Source organism: Meles meles, chromosome 9 (assembly GCF_922984935.1).
Source record: "Meles meles chromosome 9, mMelMel3.1 paternal haplotype, whole genome shotgun sequence".
Classification (NCBI taxonomy): domain Eukaryota; kingdom Metazoa; phylum Chordata; class Mammalia; order Carnivora; family Mustelidae; genus Meles; species Meles meles.
This window is the reverse complement of record NC_060074.1, coordinates 65,517,923-65,539,534: the sequence shown is the minus strand read 5'-3', so window position 1 is coordinate 65,539,534 and position 21,612 is coordinate 65,517,923. Positions and strand designations below refer to the sequence as shown.

The following is a 21,612-nucleotide window of genomic DNA, read 5'->3' as shown; positions in this document are numbered from 1 at the left end:
GCACCATAGTTGCTTTACCCCATCTGTTGCATGATGCTGTAAGAGATTAAGTGCACACTCATTTTAGTTTACATCACTGTTTGATTAGACATAAAACATTTCTCCTAATGAATTTCCGAGTTTCCTAATTGCCTTCAAAAAATTGAGATTTTTGTGTATGAACTCGGAAGACAAAGTATAACCATCTTTCTTAGAGTTTTTTTTTTAAATAATGCTCATTATTCTAACGCATTTATTCAGTAGTTGCTGTCATGAAAACTACACAAGATAATTTTGGCAAAATGACCACTAGGAACATTGGTTCACTGCACTGTTTCTGCTTAAGACAAGAATGGTGTAATCTTGGTCATTACTACCAAGGGAACACAGGGAACATTCAGTGTGAAATATGACACCTATCATTAGGAAGACCTATGGTTATACCATAGCAGTTTTAAAGATGAGGTAATTTTGGGAATGTTAAAAAAAAGGCAATTAATCAAAAGTTTTCAGCAGTTTATTTATGAGGCAGTATGCTCTGCAAAAGAAATGCCTGCTGTCTGTTGTCATAAGGAGTTAATGTGGCATGTTATTAAGAATACAGACTTTGAAATAAAGTGTCCAAACACCTTCCATTTTTTAAATGCTAACTTTATTGGGCCTTGTATCACTTCCCTGGGATCCAGGCGCCTGGGAACCAATGAAGAAAAGTCTGTGAACAGCCAGGGACCCAAGGAATCATGTTTCACTCGGGAAAAAAAGTAGAAGGGCTGAGATTAGATTAGTTAAGGTGGGAAAGGGATATTGGCAGGTAATGCGCAGGAAAGTTACAACTTGGGTTATTTTTTAACTGGCGTCCTACAAACGGCCCGCGTGTAGGTGTCTCTCTCGCTAACTTGTAAATGAACTTCAGGTTCTCCTTAGCTGGGGTGACTTCTGAATCGGAGAACCTGGCGGCGGTTCAACGACTGCGCCCTCGGGGTCCCCAGGGGGCATCTTCTGACTGCCTGGGACGCGGGCCCCAAAAGCAAACACAAACCCGCCTTGCTCCCCTTGGGTGGAAACTTCCCCGGCCTCGAGCAGAGAGGGAGGGGGCGGCGGGGCGGCGGTTCCCCTCGCGGAGGCAGAGAACTGCGCGCACGAGGCTCGGGGCGCGCGGCAAGCGCGGCGGCCGCCGCCTCCTCCCCACCCCGCCTTCTGCCGGCGCTGCCTCCTCCCTCCGCCCGGCTCGGCCTCCCTCGCTCCCTCCCCTCGTGGCTGACTCCGGCGGCGGCGGCGGCGCGGCGGGGAGGGCGTGCGCCGGACGAGAGGTGTCGGTGGTGAGGGAAGGGAAGTTTCAAGTGGAAGGTCGTCCGCCGGCCGGCGCGTCCTCCCGCTCTCCTCCGGCGGCAGCATCATGGCGGAGCCGAGCGGCTCGCCCGTGCACGTCCAGCAGCCCCAGCAGACAGCCCCGGTGACAGCGGCGGCGGCCGCGGCCCCCGTGGCCGCGACAGCAGCGGCGGCCCCGGCAACGCCCGCGGCCCCGGCTCTGGCCCCGGCTCTGGCCCCGGCCCCGGCGGCGCAGGCAGTCGGCTGGCCCATCTGCAGGGACGCGTACGAACTGCAGGAGGTTATCGGTCAGTGCGGCGGGCGCGGCGGGGCCGGCCCAGGCCGGGCGCCGAGGCCGGGAGGGAGGCGCGGCCGGGGGTGGGAGGGGGCGCGGGATGCCGGGCTCGCCTGCATGCACGCCCGGGAGGCAGAGAGGCCGGCTTCGGGGCCTACCGGCTTCAACAGTTCTTTTTTTTTTTTTTTTTTTTTAAATGTATTTGTTCGTTCTCTGAGCGCTGGTGCTGCAGGAGGCGGCGCAGCGGATGTGACTCGCACTGCAGACGAGCCGCATGCTGCAAACTTTTATCTCCCGGATCGCCGGGGCCGCGGAGCCGGGGACCCGGCAACGCCGCCGCATCGCCCTCCACCCGCGCGTTGGGGCCGCAGCCCGTGGCCAGTGGCCACGCGGGCAGGCAGCTGCGGGTGCGGTGGGGTGGGGTGGGGTGGGGTTGCGGGGGCGCCGCCCTGGGCTTCCAGCGCCCCCGCGCTGCGCCCGGGGGGCCGCGTCCTGGGGGACTCAGCGGGCGCAGCCGCGCTTCTGCTCGCTAAGCTCCGCGCCGCCGCCTCCTGTCAGCAGCCTCTCGCCGTGGGTAACGGGGCCACGTAGGAATCGTGGAGGCCCAGGTTCTTTCCCGATGCTGGGGAGGATGCTGGTCTCCCTCCCTGACAGCCGCTGCTCCACGCCCGTCTTGGAGCCCGGCGCGCCCCGGTACCCGCCTCTCGGTGCCCTGGCGCGCCGCCTGCCGCCCAGCCCGGCAGCCAGGGGAAAGGCAGGCACCCTGGCCTCCTCCCCCGCACCGGGCCGGTGCTTTTCTCCGGTTCAGGGCCGAGCTGCAAGAGCGAAACCCGAGACTTTCCGTGATGTGCTTCCTGCCATTCGGTGCCATCTAGTCGGCTCACAAATATCACCTTATCGTACATTTTTAAAAACCTGGCAAAGTCAACGGCAAGAAGCCGGCTTTACTTTTCGTTGGGCCAAGCACGTGAAAGGCCCGGAGATTTGTGCTGAACCTTCACTTCGAACCTTTCCTAGTGGGTCGTCCTTTGTCGGAGTCTTGTTAAACCTAGTTGGGGAAGCCTTCAGGCGAAGTGCACCCTCCGCTTCCAGCCTGACTGGGGCTGCCGTGGGACGCAGCTTTCCCATAGCGGGATATTCAAGTACGGTGATGGAAAAGGAATTTAGGATATTTATGTTAAATGTGTTTTTTGCTTTTCTTTTAAAAAAATTCCTCCAGACCCCCTTAAAAATGTAAAAACAGGAGAATTTCATTAGGCATTTAAATGAGCCTTTATCACCTGCTTCTGTGTAAATGAAACATAGACTGAAATACACATATATTTCATATATGTGAGAAAACGATGGGCAGAACAGTCACCTAGAATATGAAAACTTCAAATAATCTAAAATAGACATCTCTCCATAAAATTCTTTAAAAACCCAGACTTTTCACAACTTTGGGCCAGGGATTCTTTAAGGGATGTGTCTTTGTGTCACTGCCTGGATTAAATCCCTTTCTGGGCTTCTCAAAGCCTATCCAGTGAAAACTGCTTTAACCTGGCATATAAACCCCTTCAGTTGTTGGGGGTTTTTTTGTTTTGTTTTGTTTTTTGGGTTTTGCCCCTTTCCAGAGTTTGCTTGTTTGATTGTACCCTGAATAGTCTGCTGTCCTATGATACATCTGGTCTCCCATTCCTCGTTGTCTGGGCACAGACTGTTCTCATCCAACTGCCCATGTTTGTAGGCAATCTCACTCAGCACCCAAGGCCGAGGAAATTTTCCTGGAGAAGGCTTTTGCTTTTTCTGAGGCAAAGTACATTGGCTTCCTCTGCATCTCTTTTTACATACTTTATAGCATGTGATCCCCTATTTTTTATTTGTGCCACAAAATCTATGGCCCTACTATGTCCCAAGCATTGTGCTAGGTGTTAGCAGTATACAAGTTCATAAAAATGGTTCCTGCCCTCAAGGACTCCACGACTTTTTGTAATCAATTCTCTAAGACGGGATGAGTGAGCACAAAGGAGGAGGGAGCCTGGGGATCACGGGAGCCAGAATTTAGTTATAATCAGTTTATATGCTTATTTTGTCATTTATCAGGGTTATGATGCAAGCTTTGCCTTTTGAAAGCATAGTATTTTGAGTTGACTAGTTTTGTGAGCTAATGAATAAAATTCTTTTAAGTGATGGAATTAATTGCAGGGTTTGTTTCTGCTTGCAATAACGGCACTATTAATTATGGTTGGTCAGTTTACCTAAGGAATTTGAGAACAGAAACACCTGCTTATTACTTCTACCCCTATTTTTGCACATTCACACCGTGGGAAGGGCTTTTATACATTTTAAATTTATCTTGTATTTTTCCAGCGAAACAATGGTCTGTGCAGAGGCCATGTTATTGACAAATCAGATTGCTGGAATAGGGTTTTGCAAGGGCTTAATGTTTAAAGAGAATTATAAACCCATTTCCATTTAGCGTTTAATGCTAGTTGAGCGATTACAGGTGAACTTGTGGTGAAGCACTTTAGCTTAAACGTTACATGCAGAAGTTAGTAGTTTAGACACTGAACTAGTTTCAACATGAATGCGGGTGGAGAGCTTCTGCCTTCCCCCTCCACACGGCAGGTGTCATATGATAGGGCTCCAGCAGTGTGAACTGCGACCAGCAGGAGGCTCTGATGTGTCTCAGCAGAAGACGGAGGGAGGCACCGCGTTTTTGACTTTACAGCGTGGCACAGAGCACTTTTTCTTCACTTCCTCCTGGGCAGAGATTGGGGCCTCAGGATTATGAGAGAATTGGTTTACTAAAGTTCAAACAAAGCAGGTTCAGTTGTTTGACTTCTGTTTTAGAAAAGTAAACACAGGATTTTACACGTCTAAAAATAAAGTTTTCCCTTTTATTGTATTGCTGTTCTTGTGTCCTAAAAGATCAGTGGAGAATTTGTAATGCTTTTAGGGTTAATCTGGTTCAGAAGTTTATGCATGACCTGGAAATGATGTAAAGTCTATTGGAGGGAGCTTTATGCCTCGAGAGGGGTTGAAAGTGTGAAATTATTATTATTATTTTTTTAAGATTTTATTTATTTATTTGACAGACAGAGATCACAGGTAGGTAGAGAGGCAGGCAGAGAAGGAGGAAGGGAAGCAGGCTCCCCACCGAGCAGAGAGCCTGATGTGGGGCTCGATCCCACGACCCCGGGAACATGACCTGAGCTGAAGGCAGACTTTAACCCACTGAGCCACCCAGGCACCCTGTGTTGTGAAATTATTAAACTCCTTTTAGCCATCTGTATTCTTGTCTTAGTAGACTTCAGATATTTCTGTCTCCTAAACAAGTAGCTGTTCTTAGGAGGTTTTATACTCTATACTCTTCAGCCTCGTGACGCTTTGTTCCTCATCTCTCCTCTCCATCCCACCCTCCAATTCCTTTTTTAGAAGGGTAAGGGGTACCCAAAGATAGGCCATTTGAAAAATTCGTTTGTTAGTAATATTGATAGTGTTACCTTCATTGTTGAACAGACTGAACAGCGAGTCACGTAAATGCTGTCTTTGGCATCTGTAGTAGGATTGAACCACCTCAAGGAACTTCTCCGTAACAGCGCCAAAGTCAATGCCAGACGAGTTTCCCTTATTTGAGTCCCATCATTGCAGCAGGGGCTGTGATCTTTGTTGGTTTTCCTCAGAGAAGCCCTAAATAGACTTGTACCTCAGAGGATGTTTGCTTTTCTTAGGTTTTTTGCAGGATAAGCCTTTCTTTAGTTTTGTACTTGATTTCTCTGTGCTGATTCATTTTGTCCTGAGTGGTCATTTAGAAAGATCTAAAAGTAATACATTTAGGGGTGCCTGGCTGGCTTAGCTGGTGGAGTGTGTGAATTTTGCTCTTTGGGCTGTGAATTCAAGCCCCACGTTGGGTGTAGAGGTAACTGAAAAATAAATCTTTTAAAGAAGTAATACATTTGAATTTTGGTCCTTGTCAACATAAGAATTTGGTTCCTAGCATCCTAGCCATAGTTTGACTAAGAGCTCCTCTGGACACTTTATTTCTCTCCTGTGATGCCTTTTTTTTTTTTTTTTAAACCATTCATATGCATTCTCCCCAAGCACAGATAATAGGACATATGGCCAGGTTTTCAGGGAGCAATAGCTTTTCCTAAAATGAGATTTAAGCAGCCTAGAGCACTACTGTTTTCCTCTGTGCTCTGAGTTTGTGCAGAGTTCTATGGTTTAGGGATTAGAACTGGTTTTATGGATGTTCTAGAAGGATCTGGAGGATATTGGGAGCTACACTGACTCACAGTTGTTTTTGTAGGATCTCAGAGGGCCAGGGCACTGACTGTATCTCCCAGACCTTTAAATTGGGCAGCTTTGCTATTGCTTTTGGTTTACTAGTTTGGCGTTTTTTGTTTTTTTTTTCTTAAATAAGGTTTTATTGATTTATTTGAGAGAGAGAATGTGAATGAGTGTGGGTGGGTGGGAACAGAGGGAGAGGGACAAATAGACTCTGTGCTGACTGTGGAACCTGATGCGGGGCTCAGTCCCATGACCCTAAGATCATGACCTGAGCTGAAGTCAAGAGTCAAAGGCTCAATCAACTGAGCCATCCAGGTGCCCTTGGCTTTTCTTTTCTTTCTTTTTTTTTTTTTTTTAAGTTAATGAGGTGTCAGATGTATGGTCTAAGAGGGCTTTGGCTTTCATATCCTTTCACTTTTTTTTTTTTAATAAAGAGAAAAATGTATATGGGAATATTCTTTTTGTACTTTTTTATTAATGCAGTAAAATGTACACATATCTATCACATAAGATTTATGATTTTAACTGTTTTTTAAGTGTATAATTGGTAGTAGTTACATTTGTAATAGAAATGCTTTTTTTATTTATTTAATAGAATTCCCCTGTGGAGCCATCCACACCTCAAGGTTTGTTTACTATTTGGATTTTGTAGTCTTAATTTCGGTCATTTGTGTTCTTTCATGAAATTTTTGCCTTTAAGTTATCAAATTTATTGGTTTGCCTTTCTTCATCGTAACCTCCCATTTAAGTAATAGCTTTAATGTGGTATATTTCACCTACCGTACAGTTCATCCCTATATAGTGTACAGTTCAACTTGGGTTTTTGTATATCTGCAGAGGTAAACAAGGATACTCATTCGTTTCAGAGCACAGAAATGCTCTTTTAAGTGTACTCTTCAAAGTGCTATGTGGGAAAATGTCTCTAGGTGCAAAGAAAATTTTGGTAGTATTATTATAAGGCTGTATTTATGCTTTTGATTTGTGAGCAATAACGTTATTTCTCCCTGTCTCTGACAGTCTGTCATGCACTACATTTTTTTTTAATTAACATGCAATGTATTATTTGCCCCAGGGATACAGGTCTGTGAATCATCAGGCTTACACACTTCACAGCTCTCACCATAGCACGCCCTCCCCAACGACCATAACCCAACCACCCTCTCCCTACCCCCCACCCACCTAGCAACCCTCAGTTTGTTTCCTGAGATTGAGTCTCTTGTGGTTTTTCTCCCTCCCCGTTCCATCTTGTTTCATTTCCCCCCTCCCCATCCCCCATGATCCCCCCACCGCTGCCCTGCCTCTCAAACTCCTCATATCAGAGAGATCATATGATAATTGTTTTTCTCTGATTGACTTACGATGCTCAGCATGATACCCTCTAGTTCCATCCCATTGTTGCAAATGGCAAGATTTCGGGGTTTTTTTGATGCGTGCATTACATTTTTGATGGTGTCTGAGAATAAGTTAAAACGCTGTGGGCTCTGGAGTCAGATGGCTGGGGCTATTTCATATCCTGGCAATAGCAGTCCCTGGCCTTGTGACCTTGAGCAAATTACTTAGATGTGTCTGCACTCAGTTTCCTCATCAGTAACATGGAGATGATCAAGATAAGGTTGTGAGGACTGAGAGAGTATAAAGCCCTTAGGAGGGTGCCTGGCACAGGGCACGCTCTTAGTCTTCTTAGCCTTGACTATTAAAAACCATGGCTGCTAATCAGATTCAGCTTATCAGGAGGGACACAGCACTGTCTCTGGCAAGATACTGGAGTGCCTTGAAGGCTGTCTCCTCTCGGTTTCTAGCAGGGAGGGAGCCGGTGAGAGAGTCCTCCTTCTGGGGTGCCCTGGCTAGAAGGTAGCTTGCTGGATGACCACCCCCCCCACTCCCTACCCACCCCCCCGTCCTTGCATCTTCCCTCCTCTGCAGGGGGAATTGGAGAGACCTGTGGAGCTTCTTGCGATTTGGAGACCTCAGGTGTTTAGGTGCCAAATGGCCCTCTGACAAGTGGTGAGAGCATCCTGCGGGAAGGCTACTGGGAGGAGCAGCCCATTATGACAGGGCTCTAAGAACAACCTGCTAAGACTGCACTTTCCTTCCACCTCCCGAGTTTGTTCGCCCTGTGGAGGCTGCCATGCTGGCAGGAAATGCTGCTGACTAAAAGAAACATCACTGTGTCCCAGAGTGTGAGAGGACAGGAGCATTTGTTTTCAGATAGAGCCATCACTACTGCTCCCCGACCTCCTTCCTTCCCACTCTGCTTCTCCCCTAGCTTAAAAAATACTCTCAGGTCTTTCTTATCTTCAACAACAAGAGAGAACAAAACAAAACACTCACTACTCCTTCCTCCTCTAGCCACTACCTTATCTCCTTCCTTCCTTTCACAGCTAAGCCGCCTGAAAGAACCTCTCATTCACTTCTCAGCACACTGCAGTCTGGCTTGTGCCCTCTCGCTGAGAAACCAGTTGTCAGTCTCCGATGGCTGTGACCCTTGCGTGGCTGCAGCCCAGGGACACTGCAGTCCTCTCTTTTCCTCTCTGCAGGCGGTGGCACCATCTGCCCTCCTCCTTCTCCCTTCCTGGCGGCCCCTACTCCAGGATCCCCTTCCCAGTATGCCTGCCGCTGCACCTGTCAGCTGGATTGCGGACGTGCTCCGGCTTCTTTGGACCAGCCTCCGCCCTTTCTAGGTCTTGGCGTAGATGTTCCACAGAACTTCCTCCTCACGATGAAACTCATGGTCTCTCCACCTGTGCTTCCATCCTGATGAGCCTCGTCAACGTTCTTCTTAAAACCCTTGAGCGCGAAACGGAAGAACGCTGGGGATCCCCCACTTCCCAGTCTTCTTCCACCTCCCACATCGAATTGGTCAGGAGTCCTCGGTTTCCTGCACACTTGTTATCTTCTTTGCTCTGTCTTTAATTCCTCCTCTCGGCCGTCTCCTGTTTTTGTGTACCCTGATCGGTTCTAATTGGGGTAATTGTAGTAAGTTCCTGGGGAGGTTCCTTCCTTGTCTCCTTCTTGCTTCCAGCTACAGTACACATGGTCAGCACAACGATAGAGCGATATTAACGTTTTTATCAGTTACCCCAGACTTACACACTTTCGTGGCTTTTCTGTCATCCTCAAGGATAACTCTAAGCATGGTGCTGAAGGCCTTTTGGAAATTGTCTCTTGCCCCTCTTTCCAGACAGACCTTCGTTGTGATTTCCATTCTCAGACTCGCAGCCGATGGGAACCTGTCGTGGTTGCGGAAATAGTTCGTTCATGCTGTCCTTCCCTTGCAAGTCAGGTTTTCGCTTTGCTTGGAACACCGTTCCACACCCTTCCCTGCCATCTTCATTTATTTAACAGAGAACACTGTCTCTCCTTTTAAGCTTTACCTTCACTGAAGTGTAACGTGCACGTGGTGAAGTGTACAGATCATAAACATATAGCTTGATGCACGTCCATAAATTGAACACACCCAGATCGCGCCTCCCTGTTAAGACCTGGAATAAATGATTTCTCTTCGGAGCAGCAGTGTCTGCACCTGAGCCTCCTTTCCCTCTGCCCCTTGCTCTGTTGGGTATTTCATCCTCTAGCAGTCCTCACACCGCGTGCAAATGGTTGGCTTCCTTGCCCATCCTGGTGCTAGATGTTAACTCCTTGAGGACAGTACCCCACATCTTGTATGAAGTATTTGATAAATGTTTTCTTTTTTTAAAGATTTTATTTATTTATTTGACAGACAGAGATCACAAGTAGGCAGAGGGCAGACAGAGAGAGAGGAAGGGAAGCAGGCTCTCTGCTGGGCAGAGAGCCCGATGTGGGGCTTGATCCCAGGACCCTGAGATCATGCCCTGAGCTAAAGGCAGAGGCTTTAACCCACTGAGCCACCCAGGAGCCCCTGATAAATGTTTTCTTGATTAAAGTCTGAACTCTGGGGCAGACACTCTTTCCTTGTGCAAGGAGAACATTGCCTGGCTTCTAAAAATTTGCCTCCCTGGATGCTGAAGAATCAGTCTTGCCGATGGTTGATGATGATGCTTATTTAGTTGCGTCTGGGCCAATCAGCTTAAAGGGCTCTGTAGAAATTAGCTCATTAATCCTCCCAGATGAAGAGTAAGCACTTGAGCGTTTGCACTTGCCTGTACTGTGTAGGGAGGCAGCAGGCAGAGGCCCAGCTCTCCTGGGGTCATGGGGACTGTGAGGTGGTCTCTCCGGATGAAGGACCAGAGCTCCCTGTCACAGCTGCGGCATCCTTTTACTGAGACACTCTAGAGCAGGACAGGGAGGGCCTGGCACTGGTCTCTTCTTCTCTAGAGCTTTCCTTTCTTGGGCATACCCATGACCTCTCTCTTCCTGTTTATGTATTTATATATAACCCAACCTTGAAGTTCTGTGGAGCCTCTTGCTGGGTAGAAATCAGGACTGTTGGGAAAAGATCAAGGATATACATGAAACACAGGAACTGAATATCAGGACAGGTGGCTCTCAAAGGTTTTTATGATGGCAGGGATTGAATTTTTATAAATAATCGGGGACCAAAGGTAATAGGGTTGGTGTGGATATGATAGGATACGGCTAAGACCCTAGACCATCCGTCTTTTTAAGTCAAAACCAATCTAATAGGTGTTACAATTGCTCTTACAGTGTAGTCACTGAGAAAAAAAAATTTTTTTTTCCTGTTTAAATAGAATTCTTGTAATGCTATGAAGTTTTGCATTTTTCTCCAGGATAGGTTTTTTAAATTATTCCAAAATAATTCCAAGAGGGTTGGAGTGATTCAAGTGTTTCAGGTATTTCTTTTTGCAACTCTGCCATTCATTGATACTAGAGAAGAATTCAATATGTTAATTAAAGAGGCATTTTAGGCTTGGTTTAACTGGGAAGCAGAGGAGAAATAACAGTCTTAAGAGAATGGGTTGGCAGTGTTTTAGTTCTAGAATTGATTTAGATACACCCTTTGGAACTGGTGTGAGTAAATGCTGATGTAGTTCCTGGTTCTTTCCACCTGCCAGTTGTTTGAGAATAAGCTGTGGTTTAGTTTTAAGAAGCTTCTTGGACATTGAGGAATTAGATGAATTGACCTTTAAAACTGATTGTATGTTTAAATATATAGGAAGACATCATTTTAAGACAGACTTTTCAAATGAACTACTTTCTTTCTTTCTTTCTTTGACAGAGATCACAAGCAGGCAGAGGGGCAGGCAGAGAGAGGAAGGGAAGCAGGCTCCCCAGTGAGCAGACAGCCTGATGTGGGGCTCAATCCCAGGACCCTGGGATTACGACCTGAGCCGAAGGCAGAGGCCTCAACCCACTGAACCACCCAGGCACCCCTCGAACTTCTTTCAGTAAATGACATTTAGTATAATTCCCAAAGGCCAAGTGGCGTGGGTGCTCATTCGGTTCTTCCAGGAGGTGAACATACATGTTTTGGTGACATTTTAGGGGTTTAGGTCACTAGAGCTATTTGCTGGAAGAACTAGTATGGGAGGGAAGATGGATGACTTTCTGCCATATGAATGATAGATCTTCATTTGGGGACTATTTTTTTAAAGTTTAATTTTATTGATTTTTAAAAAAAAGATTTCATTTATTTATTTGACAAAGATGACAAGTAGGCAGAGAGGCAGGCAGAGAGGCAGGCAAAGAGAGAGAGGTGGAAGCAGGCTCCCTGCTGAGCAGAGAGCCAGATTCAGGGCTCCATCCCAGTACCCTGGGATCATGACCTGAGCCAAAGGCAGAGGCTCTAACCCACTGAGCCACCCAGGCGCCCCACCGAGGGCTGTGGGTTATTGTTAAGCTGTTTAACATTGATTTTTTTTTTTTTAAAGTAAACTCTACCCCCACTGTGGGCCTTGAGCTCAGGACCCTGAGATCAAGAGTCACGTGCTCTGCCAATTGAGCCAGCCAGGTGCCTTCATTTGGGGAGTGTTTTGAAGCCAGTGACCTGTGTAAGTTCTGAGACTTCTCATAATCACTCTACTGATGCTTCCTTCCTTCCTTCCTAATTGGCAATGACACCACACCCTTTGGTTAATTATGGAGTGATCAAGAAAGCAGGGAGAGAGAGTGCTCAGGGAAAGGAATTTGGGTTTTATAAGTTGATTCCTAAGTGAGGAATGACATTAAGAATACAGAATCGGGAAATTTAATTTTGGAACAGATGGAACACAAAATCCATTCCTGCTGCTTTGTTTTACAGTTCAAGACTCCAGTGACTTAAGTTCATCAAATTTATTTATTTATTTTTTTAAGCTGTTGGTCCAGAAGTCCTTAGACTCTCAGGCTTGTGATTCCTGCCTAGTGTAGTATTTTTCTTCTGCTTACATCACTTTGGTTCCTCATTACTGAGAAGGAAGAAGTTAGAAATATTATTGGCTCAATGAATTTTACAACAACCACTTTCACACAGTAGCTCTCTGAGAACGTATTTACCATGTAACTCTCACAGTAAGAATCTTGTTTATTTCTTTAAAGGTGTTAAAATCGTCTTTATATATATTTCTTTCTTCATCAGGGTGTTCTATCTAACATGTAAATGTGGTGGTGTGGACATAAAGTCGTTTCATTTCTCTCATGGTCCTTTGCCTGCTCTGTTAACACAGACCGGGCTATCCCTTATCAGTGGGGGGGAGCAGGGGGCGCGTACGGGTGTGTTGGAAAGTAAAAGGCTGAGGACCAGCACCGTAATGGGTGAAGGAAGCGTAAGAAGTAGACGAACTTCACAGCTGATCAGGAGCTGGAGCACAGTTTCTGCACTGGAGTCAGGTCCCTTCTGCCAGGCTGATGCGTTGTCACCGTCAGAGCAGCGACAGCATTCTTTAATGGGTGTCTGGTTCTAAGCTGCCCCCTTTGGTAGCCTCTAGCCACATGTGGCTATTTAAATTTAAATTAATGAAAATTAAATAATTTGGGGGGGCGAGGGGAGCACAGGTAAAGCACGGAGAATGTCTAGGCTGTGAAACCATTCTGTGGGATAGCATAATGATGGCTACATGACATCATCCTTCTCCCCAGACCCATTCCCCAAACTCTGAATGTACAGCATCCAAAGGGAACCCTGGTGTCAGCTGTGCACTTCAGGCGATAATGACCTGCCTGTGTGGGTCCATCCGTTGGAACAAGACGATGTTGATAATGAGGGAGGCTGTGTGTGGGGGGGGGTGGGGAGAGGGTATGTGGGAAATCTCTACATTGCTCTCAGTCTTGCTGTAAACCTAAAACCGCTCCAAAGAATAAATCTTTAAAAATAGTTAAATAAAATGCTGTTCCTCAGTTTCACTAGGCACATTTCAAGTGCTCAGTACCTAATTGTACCTAATTGTGGCTAGTGCGGCTGTAGAACTGGATTTTGTTTCTTTAACTTCAAGTCTATAATCCGCACTAGCCAATAAGCCTCTTGAATAGCTCAGATATAGACTATTTCCATCACCGCAAAACGTTTTCTCGGACAGCACTGGATGATAACTTCTCCGGAACGTTCAGAAAATGACTAAATATTGTGACCTCCTGATAACATGCTAAGGCGTTGCCACTGACTTAGGAGTACAGAAAGGAGAGAGGCAGTGCTAACTTTGTGCAAAAAATAAAATCTTTTGTTTTCACTCTGTGCTCTATTTGAAAGCTAATGGATTCGTATTTTCAGAAGAACAGTTACCCTTTTTGTGTGTGTGGTGAAACAGATACCCCTGTTGACGTAGGGAGATAGTTTTGAAGTGTGAGTTCTTATCTTATCCACTTAACTCATTCTGGGATGTTCTTGTGATTATTGTCAACTGGGAGAATCCTCCTAAATGAAATCCACTATTTTCAGAAGTATCGAAATGTTACATTTCCTTAAGAAATTACTTCAGAGTCTTGGGTTTGGATGTGGCAGATGGTATCACTTCAGTTTATTTTCTTTTATTTATGAAGAAAGAACTGACTAGGGTTTTGTTTTGTTTTTAAACGAAATTACAAAGGAGTTGTCAAATTAACTCTACGTAGAAAAAAATAATACCTGTATCAATTTCAATCACTTCAGTGGTGACTTTGAATCATGGACCCTTCTTTTCTCTTGAATTTAAAATAATTTGGTATCTCAATCATTAAAAGATTAATGGTTTAACCTAAGTAATATATCACAAAACTAAGAAAACATCTAGTATTTCAGTTACTGCTTAACAGAAATGCACATTTGGTAACCACTATTTGGGTAGGATACTGCTTTGTTCTGAGAGAGAATTAATGGCTAAGGGGTGAAAAAAAAGCCTGTGTAGGGAGAATAACTGGGTTTAATTTTGGGCAATTCAGGAACAGTCTGTACTTTCTCATGTTTGGTGTCCCTTGGGTGACTGGGGCCGTAACAGAATATTTTACTATGTAATCCTTTAAAATTTTTCCTGTATATACCCTTTCAAGTTTCCAGAGCCTTCCATCCAGTGCCTGGCCTTCAACAGGGCTGTTGTGGAAACAGTCTTAACATGGCACCTTTCCTGGGCACTTGGGAGGCTAAAATAGAGCTAGGAGCAATGTCTCTGTGTAGTTTCAAGTTGTGATCATTAGGACTTACTTAAAAAGAGGAATATTTTTCAAGATCAGGGGCTAGATTGTTTATCTATACTTAAATAAATACCCATCAGTTGTTTAAAAAGTGACCATCTCTAGGGCTAAGAGATAATGAGCCTCTGAGTTCATTTATAGCCATCTTCCCGATTGTTTCCATAGAAGCAGCAGACTTTCCAAGGGCCGTAATTTCATGTCCTGTTCTTTAAAGCCTATTAGAAGTAGACCATAGAGGCATCTTTAAAGCTTATATATTTCTTAGATAGCATTAAAGGCAGGTAGGTGACACGTGGTTACTAGGGTGGGTCAAAGTTCAGGTACAGTTAATGTGGCTTGCGCTTCCTTATAGCTTATGTTCCACTTGAGTCTCCCATACGAAGAGTGAATGGTCGTTAGCTGTGTAGAGTTGTTTACAAATTAGATATTCCCTTGTCTCTTGGAGCTACTTGGAAGAAAGTGAGTATCAAATATATGAAAGGTGATCTTCGTGGGATGCGATTGACTTTAAAATTGATCACATCAGAATTTATCTGCACAAAAGTACTGTTTCCTTTAGTATGGAAGTAGGAGGTGGTGAGACGGTGTCCACTTAGACTTTATGACTACATTTTATTTTATTTTACCTACTTATTTTTTTTAAATTATTTATTGTTGGAGAGAGAGCAAGAGAGAGCGCACAAGCAGGGGGAGCAGCAGGCACAGGGAGAAGCAGGCTCCCTGCTGAGCAAGGAGCCAGATGTGGGACTCGATCCCAGGACCCTGGGATCATGACCTGAGCCGAAGGCAGATGCTTTACCAACTGAGCCACCCGGGTGCCCCTACGTTTTATTTTAAATGAAAAAAGTTACCTGTTTCTATCAGCCCTCCTTTGAAGAAATGAGACTGATTTCTAATGTGACATTCATTAATTTGCTCTTAAGCTATTTCCAGAAACTGTTTTAAGCAGTTGTAGCTTTATTGGAATAATAAGTTAACCATGTGGAGTGACTCTCGCCTGAATAGTGCTGTTGGTTGTTTAAAGTCACTGTTTTTAATAGATTCGGCACCAGCACTTCGTAGAAGTACTGAGATGATCCAGGACTATGGTCTGAGATTACAATGAGTTGTTTGTCTAGAGGTAAGGCTAGCACAAGTGAAAGCTGATGGTAGGCTGAGAGGACGTGCCGTCACATGGGGGAAGAATCCCAAGATCAGATCTGCAAAGCCAGCGATGAGCACAAGGCAGCCAAAGACCTCAGACCTGAGCAGGAGTAAGTGACAGAGAGAGAGAGAAAGAACTCAGGGCATAGCCAAGCTTAAAATTTGCAGGGGTGTTCCGCAAGGGGTCAAGGCAAGTGGGGACAATATAGTTTTTCCTGGAAAGTTTCAGCGGCAACATCTAGTGGAGTTGGGCACCTCCTTTAAAGCTTTGGCTTTGGGGGTGCCTCTGACAAGCTGAAAGGCTCAGTGTCGATTCCTACCGTCTTTCTCTCAGCTGTGTATAGTTGTGTGACAAACCACCCCAGAACTTACTGGCTTAAACCAATGACCATTTTATTTATGATGCTGTGGGTTGGTGATTTGTGGGCTGGGCTGGGCTGGTCTGCTGGTCTTGCCTAGGGCCCGTCCACGGCCGGCTGGGCTGGGGCTTCCTCTTTTAAGATGATCTCACTCCTGTGTGTGGTGGTTGGTGCTGGCTGTTGGCGGGCCCTCTCTCCTCGGATTTCCCATTCTCGTCGAGGAGGCTGCCTGGACTCTCTCCCTTGGCTGTGAACTCTCTCCCGGGTTCCAGATTAGCAGGCCTGGAGCGGCAAGGGCTCTAGAGGCCGGGGCTTGGTACTTACCTAGTGTCACTCTGTCTCACTTGCATCACAAGGCCAGCTCAGGTTCAAAGGGAAGGGAAATCCATTTCTCTGCTTGCTGGGTGGAGTGGTAAAAATCCTGTGGCAAAAGGACATGAATACAGAGATGGGAGGAATTCATACTGCCATCTTTGCAAGGTCTCTACCGCAGGAGCTGTATTTAGCTCACGAGTGATGAATAGACAATGTTCGATATTCATTTAACTTTCCTCTCTGACTTGTGGTAGGGGAGCTAATTGCCCAACTGCCTTCATCTTGGTTGTTACTGTGTGGCTGATTATAGGTTTTTATAAACTAATGTGCTGTGTGAACTATCCGTCAGAGTGAGTTTTGTGGGAAAAGTGGCTTTAGAAATACATAACTTGCTAAATTATCTAACGATGTTGATTCCAATGTGACATTTGAAGGGTGAAGTGGCGTGTGTGTGCGTGCGTGCGTGCGTGTGTGTGTGTGTGTAATGCTGATCCTTTTTTAGCTTTGAGGCGTTTTATTCCAGACTGACCTTAAAACTCAACACCACATTAAAAATATAGATTGTTTGCAGGCATATGTACTTATTTCTCCTGCCGTCTAGAAGACAGTGAACCAGATCTATCGTAGCCTCCAAAATAACATGTTGTCGCTGCATCACTCAGTTCAAGTGTAGATTGTTGCTTACATAATTACGGAAGTTTCTTCACTTTGAAGTCAATCCAGCAGTACTTTACAGCCAGTTTTATAATCAGTTTTCGAAAAAGAATTGCCATCCCATTTGGATAAAAAGATGAGAAACCTAGTAATAGTTATTGGCAGAATTTGCCCATTTCTTATTTTCTTTAGTTTATCATATAGGAATGGCAGAAATAACAGATGGATGGGAGATGTGCGAGGACACCATTTATTAAATTGCAGTCTTTCTGGTGAAAGCACTTACGAAATATTGTATGCTTTTAGATGTAGGAAGAGGACTGAGAGTTATCGTTATATATTTGTGGATTTATTTATTTTTCAAAGATTTTATTTATTTGACAGAGAGAGATTACAAGTAGGCAGAGAAGCAGGCAGAGAGAGAGGAAGGGAAGCAGGCTCCCCGCTGAGCAGAGAGCCCAACGCGGGGCTCGATCCCAGGACCCTGAGATCATGATGTGAGCCTAAGGCAGAGGCTTAACCCACTGAGCCACCCAGGCTCTCCATGTTAATGGATTTAAATATGACTTCCCTTTTTTCCCAAAGGGGAGACAGATGTGTACGTGGATTAGATATGCGGAATGTCTTTCCTGTGGTTGGCCCACACCGCTGTTTCACAAAGGGAAGGAAGATTGAGAAAAGGATGTCACCTAGACCTTTGGATTATAAAACCTCCAAGCTTGTTTATCTTAAACTTTCCAAATACTATACAGCATTATATAGAAAACTTGGATAATACAGATGAGTAAAAGGGGAAATACTACCAGTTACCTCATTGTCCAGGGCTAGGTAGTGTTTGAATTTTGGTGTAGGAGTTTAAGTTGAGATGGGATAGGACTTTAAGAAAAAAAAAAGTATAAATGGTTATTTTTGGGGATTGATACATTTTAGCATCGTCAGTGCTTTCACATTTCATTTGTTTTGGGAGAGAAAAATAAGCCAGTGGTAGATTAATACTTCTGGGCAAAAGTGATTTGTTTCTCAAAAATTTGACACACACTGAAAGTGAAGCATACTTTTTGATTACCAGATTATATATATATGTATCTTTCTCACACTTACGTGTTTTCAGAATAATTTACAACCTAATCTTAATGTCTACATTGCAGTTTAGTATTCCTAGAAGTGTCTGTTATTTGCCCTTTGCCCTCTGTGTTCTACGGATCCACCTTATTTGGTATTTGGTACTTTCCTGATTGGAAATGAAAACATTTTACAGAAAGCTCTGAGATGGAGGGAACTGGAAAGTAAGTAACTTTCTCATTGTTTGTGGGTATGTTTGAACATAGTAATGACTTTAAGATTTCACCTTGACCTTTCATATCAAACCTAGAGCTGACAGTATGAGAATTTTTTAGATTGGCTGAATATATGCTGTCTTTTTGTAGAACCAGCTGTTTGGTTTCATTGGCAGGCAGGGGAAATGAATCTTTAGGAATTTAATTTGGTGATCAGAATGTTAAATTTTGGGGGGGCACCTGGGTGGAAAGCCTCTGTTTTCAGCTCAGGTCTTGATCCCAGAGTCCTGGGATCAGAGCCCCGCTTGGGGCTTTCTGCTCAGTGGGGAGCCTGCTTCCTACTCTCTCTGCCTGCCTCTTTGCTTACTTGTGATCTCTGTCAAATAAATAAAAAAAATCTTAAAAAAAAAAAGAATGTTAAATTTTTTTTTTTAAGTTTCAGAGATTTTATAGCACTTTTTTTTTTTTAAAGGGGACTCCTAGTAATTTTCTTTTTTTAGATTTTGTTTATTTATTTGACACAGAGAGACAGCATGAGAGGGAATACAAGCAGGGGGAGTGGGAGAGAGAAGCAGGCTTTCCCCTGAATAGGGAGCCTGATGCGGGGCTTCATCCCTGAAACCCAAGACCATGACCTGAGTGGAAGGCAGATGCTTAATGCGAGCCACCCAAGTGCCCCGAATTTTATAGCATTTTCAATAAATGTTGAAATATTGACATGACTATTGGCATGACTAGCCTTGATTTTATTTTAAAAAGTTTTTAAATTACAAAGATACAAAGAAATACTTTAGTTTCATGTATGTGAAAATAACAACCCTCAGTTTTCATTTCCCGAGTTACTCCTGTGATCAGTGTGGTATGTGTCTGTCTGGATGTTTTTCTGTGTATACATATGCACATAGATTTTTTTCCCAAAATTTAATTATTTTTTTAAAAGATTTTGTTTAATTTAGAGAAAGAGCACACGCTTGAGAACACCAACAGGAGGGAGGGACAGAGCTAGAGGGAGAAGCAGGCTTCCTGCTGAGGGAGAGCCCTACCTGTGGCTTGATCCCAGGACCCTGAGGTTATGACCTGAGCCAAAGGCAGATGCTTAACCAACTGAGCCACCCAGATGTCCTCAAAATTTAATTATTGTACATGTAATATGGTAACCGTGGACATTATTCTACACTTAATAATTTTGCTTCTATGAAGTAGTAATATGTGTTATACGTGTATTTTACTTCTTTGTATTTTCTGTATATATTTGTAGTAAAATATATACATCACAAATATTCACAGCTATACTCTAGGTCATTTCTCATAGATCATCTCATTTAAAATGTTATTTTATTATTTATATTTAAATATTTAAATATTCTTGTATCTCTTCCAGGTCCATTTCTATTCTGTGGCTATACTTTATTTAACCAGTCTTTAATTGATTAACTTATTGGTTGTCTCCAGGCTTCTGTATTTCTGTGAAATGGATATCCAAAAGTAGGATTGCAGGGACAAATGGTATTACATTTGTACTTTTGATAGAGACTGGAAATTTCCTCCAACTGTTAGGTAATGAATTGCCCTCTTAAGTTGCTCCCCTTTTCTGACCTTAAAGGTAGAAAGGAGTTATACTGGGAAGGCATCTTGCCTTGTCTCCTACATGACCCAGACCTGAAATATCTAAGACCAGGGGGAGAAAATGGTGGATGGGGGGCGGGGGGTGATGGTTATGGATTGGAAAAAGAGAAAAATTATCATCCAAGTGCACTTCTTAAACTCAGGAAAGGAAAGGTCATGGCATTTATTACTGTGAACAAACTTGTGGAAAGATCTTTCTGAATTGGTAATAAGTCTTGATTATAGAATGTAACAAAATTGATTTACTCTTTGGGTTACAAGGACCCGGGACTCACTGAAGTTACCCCCGAGTAACAGGACATTGTTTATGAACACAGATGTGGGAATAGGGGGACAGAAATGCCATCCCTAATTCCAGGGCTCTGCAGCAGCCCAGGAGATGCTGAGCACCTGGCTGTGGGGGATTTGTGGCTTCTCATGAGCCCTGTAAGTGGACACGACCGCAGCAGCAGGAATTTGGGGTCTTCAATCCAGAATCCTCTAATGTTGGTGTCATTTAGCCAGTCAGGGTGAATCTGCTTTTGCCCTTGTCTACCTGATCTCTCCTCTCTCTTGTGGTTTCTGCTGGCTCAGAATTTTTGTTCACTCAGAGCTGTCCTGGGCCTTGCGGTTTCACTCTTCCTCTTTCCCTTTTAGCCATAGCTATGTCTGCTGATGGCTAGATTCTCTATTTACCAATGTTAATGCCCAAGACTGAGAAGCTAGTTTTTACCAGAGTCCCTGCATAAGACACCTGCCACAGCCTATGAACTGCTGCCCAAAGCTCAGGTGCCCTCTTGGGATAAGAGCTGGACATGGGAAGCTCCCACCTGGGAAGGGATCTTAGTGGTGGTGGGGGGCACCATGAGTCAGTGTTTATAGATCATTGCTCTTCGGTAGGTGACCTATCCAGAACGTGATCTCAATTAATGTCCTTTTTTGTTTTATACACACACACACACACACACACGCATGCACACACAGACACACTCACTCTGTTATACAAGTATATATACTTGTGATGAGCTTAAAAAGCAGTTTATTTTTTTAAGTTAGTAAATAGTTCCTAAGATGCAGCCTACCCTTTTCCCCATGGAGTAAATTGGGAAAACTTGTGCCCCATCTCAGTTCTGAAATACTGCTGCCTGGATCATGAGATATGCTCTTGCCTTTTCTGCTGGACCTGAAAGTGGCATGAAACAGTTCATCCTGTTCAGGACTAGGACGGTGCAGTTCTGAAAAACAGACCTGGCTCCCAGGACTGCCTGAACAGCTTACTTTCCTATATGTGTAGTTTCATCCCAGCCGTACCTTCTCCCGTGTATTTTAGGAAGAGTATCTGGTCCTCCCTAATTTTATTAGGTGTTGGATACTCCAGTGTTTCAGAGATGAAGGGTCATCTGTATTTCTCTAAGCTGCTTTGTTTGCTTCCTGAGGGTCACAGTCACATTTCCCCCACATCCTTGGCTTTGCTGTTCTCCCTCCTCAACCCCCGCCTGCTTCTCCTTCCAAGTGATGGCTAGTGGGTTGAATGTTTCAGTGACGCTTAAATTCCCAAGCCCTTAACTCTGGGGGCAGAGTATGTCTCTCAGCATCTCAAAGGGCAGTGGCTCTGTTAGTTTTTAAAATGAGAACCATGCTCGTGAAATGATGTCTTGGTTTGGTTTCAGATCACTTGAAATGTAATCTGATTTGAGAGGCAGCTTTTAAGCCCTGTTTACCAAAAGGTTTTGATTATCATTTTGTAGGAATTTTTGTTGGGTAAAAGAAAGATGAGCCTTTGGAAAAGACAACCAGATGGTCTTATTTCATTTTGGAAAGTTTCTTCTGGTGGTCTTGAATTTAGCATTTTACTCTGCTTCAGAAATGCCTCTTTGTACATCAG

The 21,612-nt window shown here is 44.5% G+C and overlaps 1 protein-coding gene across 2 annotated transcripts in view; it reads left to right on the top strand.

Moving 5' to 3' along the window:
• Positions 1-1,077: 1,077 nt before the first annotated feature.
• The window catches only part of STK39 (serine/threonine kinase 39), a 300,163-nt gene continuing 279,628 nt past the window's right edge, over positions 1,078-21,612 (top strand). The window contains exon 1 of one of the 2 annotated variants that reach the window (XM_046019745.1): positions 1,078-1,595. In XM_046019745.1, the coding sequence (XP_045875701.1) occupies positions 1,376-1,595 (220 nt within the window). In that variant the 5' untranslated portion in view covers positions 1,078-1,375. The remainder of the gene's footprint in view (positions 1,596-21,612) is intronic. The other variant, XM_046019744.1, reaches the window with a different exon arrangement.